The 10587-nt window shown below is 30.4% G+C and overlaps 1 protein-coding gene across 1 annotated transcript; it reads right to left on the reverse strand.

The window, feature by feature from the left end:
* Positions 1-1770: 1770 nt before the first annotated feature.
* On the reverse strand, positions 1771-8449 carry LOC129943122 (protein takeout). Its single transcript, XM_056052370.1, has 4 exons — positions 8143-8449; positions 2738-2827; positions 2522-2672; positions 1771-2449 (listed from the first exon to the last, which is right to left on the reverse strand). The coding sequence occupies exons 1-4, from the start codon at positions 8219-8221 to the stop codon at positions 2017-2019; spliced, it is 753 nt and encodes a 250-aa protein (XP_055908345.1). The 5' UTR covers positions 8222-8449; the 3' UTR covers positions 1771-2016.
* Positions 8450-10587: the final 2138 nt, after the last annotated feature.

Genomic DNA, 10587 nt, shown 5'->3' on the forward strand with positions numbered 1-10587 from the left:
TTATGCAAAATAACATGGGTTTAATTTTTTTGTTAGCTTGTAGATTGTTTGGAGATGATAATATTACAATTAATTTTAAAGAAAACATGGGTCGCGGTAAGATTTGTTCCCTAGAAGAGAAAGCTGTCATTTTAGTTTTACGGTACGAGGGAAAATCTTCGAGGGAAATTCACAAAATAATGGGAAAACCAAGCAAAACAACTCCAAGAGAAGGCTGAAAGATCCTTACATGTCTTCAAGGGAAATAAAAAAAACAAACTACAGCTTCCAATAAGAAGAGAAAGAAGACTTGTTTAAGCTAAATTGCTTAGAAGGATTGCAAGTTCGCAAGCCCATTCTAAGGAAAACAAAGTAATACAACTGGGTTTAAATTCACACACGATCATTTTGATTGGAGTGGGCAAAAAGTAGAGGAATGTTTTGTGGATGGTTGAAACAAAGATAAATTTGTTCTGTAGTGATGGCAGACAAGCCGTAAGAAGGCTTGCTTTGAAAGAACTAAATCCCAAATACATCCACAAAACGGTCAAGAATTGTGGCGGCAGTACCATACTTTGGGTTTAATTGCCTTGGTATGGCGTTGGACCAATACATTTGACTAGGGTAAAATAGATCAAAATATGAAGGTGAATATCATGAAGGATGCGATGCTGTCTTATGCAGCTGAGAACATTCCTCTCAAATGTGTTCTACAGCAGGACAACGACGCTAAGCACCCATCCAAATCTGCTCGAAAGTATTTTAAAGACCAAAAAATCAGCGTATTGGAGTGGCCATCCCAATCGTATAACTTAAATCGCATTAAAAATGCGGGTTTGGGAAACGCGCTTGGCTTGTTTCGTGATCGTAAATAACCTAAGCTCGAGCTCGTCCGAATAGATCTATTTTTTCAATTTTGTCGCGCTTTGACAGCTGACAACTGTATAGTCATTTAAATTTGGTTTGTTTTGTTTCAGAATCAAAAGGGCGACAAAATGTAAGCAAGATTGAGTAAACTTTCTTCTCAACGCCCAAGGTTTAAAGGTGCATTACACGTTTTGTAAATTCTTACGTCGCACTTTATGACACATGATATCCTAAAATCTAGTATCATAAGAAGCCTGTCAAAAGCCCCACCGACCTAACGCGTGGATGTCTTTTAGCCATAAAAACCAATTATCAAAATTGTTGACAATTGTTGTTGCTAATGCAAAATGATTTTGCTTAATTTTTTTTAACTAATTCTAAAAAATGTTCTTCCATTGTAAAAACCAAAATAAATAGGCAATAAAAAATGGATGGTTGTCACATTTTGATTAATAAACTTCGGTCTAACGTTGTTGTCAGTGTGTTTATGTATTCAAAGCCATTTAAAACCATTGTCTTTAAAAACTGGGTAATAGTTGTCAAAGTTGCTGCGTCAATCTGTTTCTCCCTTTACTCGCTTTCTTTTCGGAAGGTATGTGAAAAGGAGATACAATTATTTGATATTAAAACTAGTCTCATGAAATAAGCCCGCAATAACCAAGTTGAAAACCTTATTACACAGTTTAACAAGACGTTCGACTTATGAGCATGGTACATACAACAACAACTTTAATATGTGTTTATGACTTGACACTTGATAGACCCATCTACAAAGAAAGTTTTTCAACGATTGTCTAGAAATATTAGCAAATAAAGTATGCCTTTAAGTATGCAACAGATTTTGGGTGAATTCATTTTGTTGTACCTGAGTCGTTGGAATTTCAAACTAGAAAAATTATGAACACAATTGCAAAACCGACAAAATTAAACTTCATAAACAATTTATATTTCTTCAGCCAACACATTTTGTTTAAATTATTTTATCTTAAAATAAAGTGATAATGATGATAAGAGTATAAAATATCTCTCGTGCCTAATACTTCTTATTTAATAACGATGAACAACAATGACAATGTGATTTCTTACTTGTAAGAAATAGTAAAATTAAGTATTATACAAAATATTTAATTGGAACAACTTAATTCCAATTATGTTATACAAATAAATTACTTAACTTAAAAATATTCTATCAAAAGGTACTTTTGTAAAGATCTTATTGGACAAATCTCTAAAGATCTTTCCCATATTCTTTTGATAGCCAATTTTCAGCTCACTAAAAACTGTCTCCCAATTATCATTTAAGAATCTGTTCATTGTTTCCGAGAGAGTTTTATCATTGAATAGATTTTCAAAATTCATGTAGACACGTTTTGGATGGAATTCAATTTTGTAATCTTTCAATTTCATATATTTGACGCCATCTTTTTCGTAGGGTTCACCAATTAAACGATGTTCAATTTTGGTGTTGACCAAAGTAATGTTTGCTTTTCCGTTTCCTGTGATTGGCAATAGTAATATCCTTCCGGTCATTGTGTAATCGCCGAAGATTTGCATTCTGTCTGTTTTACTGTCACAAATTATCAGATATTTATCCAAATCAGTTCTGTAGATAGAGAAAAATTATTGTTGGTATTTGTTTTATTTTTAAGCAGATAGATAAGAATGAAATACGTACCGGTATTTGGTGACTCTACTGGTACTAATTAAATCATAGATCTTAACATCCTTGAGAGTTTGTTTGAGGTTAATAGGAGGAGTGCCAGCATCAACAACCAAGCTCTTCACTTCCAAAGGTTCAAGGACAGGAATACCAAACTCTTCATTTCCTGAAATATACCATACATTTTTTATTTTTCACATTTGTATTAAGTTTAAAAAAAAAACAACTTACCATCTTTCAAAATTGGTAGCGCCTTGTTTACTGCTTCCACCAGACACTTGTCAAAGTTTTCATCTCTCTGGCATTTCAAAAATGTGTCAGCTATAAATACAAAAATATAAATAAATGTTAAGTAAAGTGCAGTCTATTGAAGGCTACTTTAAGGTTAGTTTACATGTAGTTATGTTAAAAAGAGAAAAAGTTCAATGGCGCCAATTAATCAAAATCATCTTAACAATCTATAACTAAGGATTGGCGATGACCCACTGTGAACAAACTAAACCTCTATGCCTTGGGCAAACCGAAGCGAAGTTCAGTTGCGATTACGATCCTCATCGAAGTTCAAAATATTAAAGATCTTTTAAATATGAAAATTAAGTTTTGATTAAATTGATTTAAGTAAGATGGCAAAGAAAACAAACTAATTTAAGCAACACGAGCGTATATTTTTCAAATTTTAAATAATTTAACAGAGCACTATTTGCAAACATGCGGACATTTTTGTTTCAAGATTGTCTGATACAACTTTAAATCTAATGCTTAAGCATAATTTACATAAACACTAAATTTATTATATTAGGTTAGACATTTGGACAACGAAGATTGAATTTGTAATTTGTTGAATCTGTGATTAAACTTTATAATGATATCAATTTCAATTTTTTTTCCGCAAGTACATAATGTTGATCAGTGAATAAAACAGTCATACAAGAAATAAGTAATGTATTGTTCAAAATTAAACTCAGACTTGTTAAAACTTTAGGGTTAGATACTTTTACAAAAGTGACTGCAGCTGTCAACATTTAATTGCTATTTGCAATTACTGATACAGAATTTATGGAAACGCTGAATCAGAATGCTGGAAAGAATAAAGAACAGTTCATCGCTGATGATGTCTTCCTTTGTTTATATATTGGGGCATGGAACACGATTTGAATTTGTTTTTTTTTTGTTATATTATTTGTTTAACTTCGTGTACGTGTTATTTAGTGCAAAAGAGCTGTCAAATTTCCAGCTACACATTTTTTAAAAATTGTATTAGTATAAAGATGGGCAAATCAGTTGAAAAATTCAGGTCTTCAGATTTAAAATAAATCAAAAATTATTCAAATTATTTTGCCCATGAAAAGCAAAAAAAAGGAAATAATTTGTATTTTGACAAATCTAGATCAAAAAAATATTGATTCGTTGACATCAAAGATCATAAAACTGAAGTGTCAGAATAGAGTTTCGATGTTAAGAATAGAAAAAAAGCCCAACTATAGTTGAATTATGCACCGAACCAGTGAATACTCATAAACTCTATAGACTAACCAACATTTAACAAAGGTAGACTTTGAAGATAGTCTACTTTTGATTGTAGGTAAATGTGGACTGGAAAAACATTCTGTACTTATTTTATTGTATTAAAGACAACAAATCAAGGCTTGAGATTCAATTTCATCAAAATCAAACATAAATTTAAATATTTTCCCTCATGGAACGTAAAAATAGGAGAAACGTGTGTTTTGACAGATCTAGATCAAGAATAAATTGATTTATTTTACCCATAGAAAACCACATAAGATAAAGAAATGTTTGTTGAGTTTTTGACATTAGCTTATTTTCAGTTGTAGTTAAACTCTAAGACAATTGTCTTATTGTTTGTATAGATTTCATTCTCTTAAGCAATATATGTGTAAATAACCATCAAAACATTAATAAATAATGATAGTCGTCATATTCAATTTATATTGACACAATGTTGATAGATTAAATTTCAATCAAATTTATCAGCCATTAAGTGTGTCTTCTTTGCGTTTACCAAATACAAATACGTTTCTTTTAATGCAATCAACTATTAATTACAAGGATAACTACAACATTCGTACTTAATTTTTAATAATTTAAACCAAAAACAAAAATTATTTTGACCCAACATCAACTATTTCAGCCAATAGAAGTTGCAAAATTAATAATGGTACTCGTAGTTGGTAGATTTCCAATTTCATTAATCACTTCGTGCCATAAACTCAACGTACCCCTTCTCTTTAAGTATCACCATAAACATTGGAAGTTAAATATAAAAACCGGACGAACGAAGTGTCTATCGCCATCGGAACGGAAGAAGGTTATTGGTCTTTTGGCCAACATTCAAGAGACTTGGCTTTCGGTTTCGATTTCGATTTCGGCTTTGCTGCTGAAGTTGATGGAAAATGATTTCGCTTTCATGAGAGTGACTGTCTGGCTGAGGCTGTCGTTGTCATCGAACGCGATGGTTAATGACATTGAACTAGAAATTCGGAATTGTTTTGGTTTTGGTTTATTAATGTTAAGTTTATAAAACAGGTTGTAGCTATAAACAAATCGTTTCGTGCTAAACAGTAATTAAGTTGTTTCTAGATTTGATTCTGTGCTTCCTGAAATGTGTATATCCGTAGGCCAGCTATTTGTATATGGACATGGACAGCCGGACACGACACGAGACGAGAGTTCAAGATGAAACTTAAAAAATAGATACAAGTTGATGTTACGTTAAAGGCTTATATTTTATGTGATGCAATTGCGGACACGGTATAAAGAAGTCTTGTTTTATACGGCCTAGTGACTTGGATCAATTACGTTTAGTTTTTCGTTTTGTTATTACAATGTTCGTAACGGAAATAATTGTGGAAAATTAGATCCATATGCGTTTTATTTATTATGCAATATGATAAAGAAATTGGATATTTTAATTTCTATTTAATGGAGCAAATAAAGACATGAATAATATGTACATTTCAGAGGAAGGTGCATTTTTGTCAACTTAGTGGATATGTTCATATATTGCGTAAACTCTCATATATTCCATATAAGGCGAATTGAATAAACTTGTATAAATCAATTTGACAGAACAAAAATGACAGCAAATATCCGGAAGCAATCGGCGAGCTTAAATTAGTGAACCACCTCATTTATTTTGACAATTGGCGCTCAATAGAATTTAATAAATAAATTTGGGTTTTACAAATTTTTTAAGTATACTGCTTTGTTAAATGACAATAAACAATTTTTTAACAAATATTATTTTTTGACACAATAGCCGCATCTTATTAAATCCATCAATACCTAATCAATAAAACACATCAATAATCAATTTAATAAAACAGCTTATGTCTTCATATTTAAATTTAAATTATTTAACGTTTAGATCGGAGGTGCCCTTTGATCATTTTGTTCAACGATGATTTTTGTTGTTCATGTTTTTAGGGAAATAATAATACTTATGTATGTATTTTATCAAATATGCATTTTTTGTTTTTATTCATTTAAATTTCTCAAAATTATGTTTTGTTTTGTTAAAGATTTTCATTCTTTTATCGATTACATACAAAATAAATGTGTACATAATAAGCTTTTCGTTATGTAATTAAAAATGATTTAATTTGCAGATAAATAAAAATTGCTTCTTAAAACAAAATATCACCTGGTGGGAAATAGAAATACTAGTTTTTGGACCATAAAATAAGCAGGATTTCGGTTATAAATAGATGTAGAGATCTGATCTGGATCTGATCTGATCTGGCAAAACTGATACAAAATATGCCTTTGAAATTGGTTTGTTCACAAAAAAATCATAAATAATATTTTTTAGTTTTTCTATTGCTACATTTAGACAAAACAAATTATAGTTAAATGTACAAAAGAACACTTTCAAATAAACAAAATGTTATGGTTATAATCGAACAATTTAGTCTGAAAACTTATGGGGCTCCCCATATAAGTAAAATAAATCAATTTATTCTTGATCTAGATCTGTCAAAACACAAATTTCCTCGTTTTTGAATTTGATGGGGCAAAACATAAATTGATTCTTTTTTTGATTTAAGATCAGATCGCTAGATCTGGATTTTTAGCCAGATTTACTTCTCTTTTGCACCAAAATGTTTAAATGGTAATTTTACAGCTGTACCGCTCTCGTAAATACGTACACAAAGTTAAACTTATGACAAAAAAAAAAGAGTTCTAATCGTATTTCATGCGCAACGAAAAAACAATAAACTTTTGAAAGAATACTGAACTTAGAAAAAAAACCCTATTCAATACACATAGAGAATTGTAAGTTCAGACTATTTTCACGTGTTACAATATTTTCAGATCAGTCATTTTCTTAGCGGCTGTCAGTACGCATATATTAGCCAATAAAAAACTAAAAAGAAATCTTAACATTCAATTTCAGATTGTTTGCTGATTGTTTTCTGATAATAACAAACAATAAAGTTTCTGGAAATATAATCCCGTAAGATTCCTACGGTTTTTCGGCATTTCAAGTTTAAACTTATCTATCTATTCAACTATCATAGACTCTCAAAGTTGAGATACCTGCTAATTCATTGCAGATTGAATGTGATTTACAACCTCGAAGTTCCTTCGGTTGAATGAAAAGGATTTTTTTAAGATTTTGTAATCAATTATTTATGTTTGACAAATAATATTATATATTTATCCAATCTAAATTGAAATTAAAAACAAATTGGGATTTTTGCCAAAGAAAACAAATTTATGACTAAAGAGGGTTAGAAAGAATCAAGAAAGAACAACTTTAACACATATGTAAGTATATGGTTAGCTGTCAGAAAAATACCGTTGAATTTTCCTACATGATACATTCACTATCATTTCTAAGTTTTCTGGAAAACTGATTTTCATATTTATCTCTAACGTTCAAAATTTTGACTTATCATTAAAATTAAGGCTGACCTTTTAAGATATTTATAATGTTTTTGAATCTCGATTTTTCTATGTACATATGTATATCTCCTTCCTTTTAAAATTATAAACAATTCATTAAAAATGCAAAACTTCAAACTCACGTTTTATATTCCAAATGAAACCAGACTAAATATATTTACATGATTTGAATTATTAAAATCCGATAAAATCAAATTTGAATAAATAATATTGTCATTTCAAACTGCAGTAGGTAGCAATGTAATAAACTATAAACAATAATAAAGACTTCTTCTAGATATTTCGATTAATTTAAGAGTTGAGATATAAGAAAAATATCCAATCACGAAAGGAAATTAAAAATTAGCCAATCGCATTGTTCATATATCTCAAGGAGTCATAAGCAAGAGAGTCTATGGATTAGATATGCAATTACAAGAAACTAGGACAACTTTAATTTTTCTTTCAAATTGGATGCATGTTTCCAGTTTAGAGCCACGGTATTACCCAATATCCTAACGATCGTTTTTAATTTCAATATAAAAAAGAAAAAGAAAGAAACCAACATCTACTTATTATGCGGTGCGGTTTTAACTGATTTCTTAAGGCAAAACGGGTAGTAAAATTGTCCAAACAAAAATCCAGTATTCACTTCCATATCATATTGTATATGTAACATTATCGTAAGTATAGATAAACTGTTATTTCATTTAACACTAGATACGTACGCAAGTCAATGCTGGTCACAAATCCAATGCACAGGATGAAAAATACCACGACACTATTTGCTGATTTCTTATCAATCATTTTATTTAATTTAATTTATTTTTCTCGTATCACAGATGGATTTTAAAATTTTGTAATCACTTGAAGTTTGATTGAAATTAAAATCACAATGTTTACACTTCAACTCTTTTCAGTCAAATGTTCGTTGAGCCACCACAAAAAAGTTTTGCGCGTGATGCCTGCCGCAACGGAAATGTTAAAGCGCAAAGTTCTCGCTTTAAATTATAACTAGAGTCTGAAATGGATGTTACTCAATCTGAGCTTTTATATGCCCAAAACCTGAAGAGTATGCAGCCAGTTTCAAGAGGTTCGGTTCAGCATAGCTAGTCGCCTCGATCGGTGGTCGGTTCAGTAGTTAAGTTAGTTGTTGCTGTCGTTTGTCGTTTGTCGCTTTCGTTCGCCTTGCTTACATTGATAGCTTGGTCAATCGATACATCATGATGATGGTGCGGTTAGTAGTTTATTTGACCAAAGAAACTATATGTATTATAAAAAGTACCTAACCTACCTAGGTATTTATGTTTCAAGCTTTTTGAGAATGATGATTTTGCTTTATGTTTTCATCTTTTGCATATTTAATAAAAATTAAATTCTGTCATCTGTGAAATAAGATGTTTGTAGTAACGTCATTCATTGATGTTTGCATAACATAAACACGCCCTCTCAATGATTTATGGTGTCCAAATCCAAAGCAGGAAGCCTAGGAAAATATACAGTTTTGCATAAAAAATTTTTAGTTTTTTTTTTGACCTCCTTTAGGTATAAAAGATTAGAAGATCTTCCAATGTTGTTGTTATCAACCATGTAAATACCAAATTTTATCTGTCAAAAGTGACAGAAAAAATTAACATTCCAATCGACTTCTTGCAATCGTTTAAACTCATCAGAATACACAATTTTTCTCCTCAAATTGGATATTGGATGATGCTGTTGCGAACAACACCATTTTAAAGCTTACAGGATCTTGAAAGATCCAATTGGGTATGGGATGATGCTCTTGCAAACAACATCATTTTAAAGCTTACAGAATCTTGAAAGAATTTAAATACTACGAAAAGAGAAAGAAATAAGAAGTCAACATTTGGTTAAAAAACAAAAACTAAATTCTAAAAGGATTGGATGCATGAACAAACTTTCAATTTATACAGGAGATCGTGATAAGGAAATGTTTTCGTTATTCAATTCGGACAGAGTATAAACAACCTAAAGATAGGGTTTGGCAAGACATTAGAGACTCCAATAAGATGGCCGTCAACTATTGTAAGGTTAAATATTCGAACCTCCGCGCAACCTTATATTTATAGACAGAATGCGAACAAAAACAATCCGGCCAGAAGACGAGCGACAATGTCTCTATCTCCACGAATTTTTTTTAAGACGATGCTGTTTTAAGAAATAAACAGACTTTGCGACTTCTATTCCGTGAGAAAAAATCTTCCTCTTCACCGCTATACAGTAAAAATGCTGCTAAGAAAGTAGTTAATGCCGGCTTCATTATTGTCTCACTTTTTAGCTTGTAATATATTTATTTAAATGTTTAAATAAATGTTCATATTCTCTGTCATCTGTCAAGAAAATTGTCTTTCAATTAGTCTAACAATTTTTGTTTTTTAAAGTCTTCCGACGGCGTAAACAGACAAATATAAGTTAGAAGACACAAAACTGTAGTTTATTCAGCCGATACCAAATCACTAATATTTGGATTAAATCAATCAACAGTATAAACGGACATTGTCAGTTGATAGAAAAACGCAATTGCCACTAAATTTTATGTTATTAGAAGTTTTTTGACAGTTTGGCCATTATTGGAAGTTCTTCTAATAGTATATATTTGCATTTAGCTGTCAAAACGCTGAGCAAACAATTTTGATTTCTGTTTTTTCAATTAAACTCTTTTGAATTCTGTTTTTTTTTTTTCAATTTAACTCTTTTTAATGTTTCTCATAATACTTTATCAGATAATTTTTAAAAATCTTAGAACCATAAAATTGGAATATTTATAATCTTAAACCAAAACTGACAGTTGGAACTTTAAAGCATTGGTAAAAATAATGGATACAAGAAAATCTATTTAATTTCTTTTTAAATTCTGAAGTCTTAAGACTATTTATTGTTTTTAATTACGCATTTGTGTTATTTTGTGTGTCATTTGTAATCAAATCCCGTAAGCCCAACTATTTCTTTAAAAAATGATGTCTTTGGCTTACGGATGATGCCGATACACAAAATATTAAATACAGCATTCCAAGACAAACAGAAATAGCCTTGATGGAACATCGGCATCTTGGGCTTCAAGTATTTAAAACAATACATTTGAAACAAATAAATAAATAAATTTATATAATTAATTTTTCTCGTAAACTTAAAGCTTTTATACTGATACCAAG

This window comes from Eupeodes corollae, chromosome 1 (genome assembly GCF_945859685.1).
Source record: "Eupeodes corollae chromosome 1, idEupCoro1.1, whole genome shotgun sequence".
NCBI lineage: Eukaryota > Metazoa > Arthropoda > Insecta > Diptera > Syrphidae > Eupeodes > Eupeodes corollae.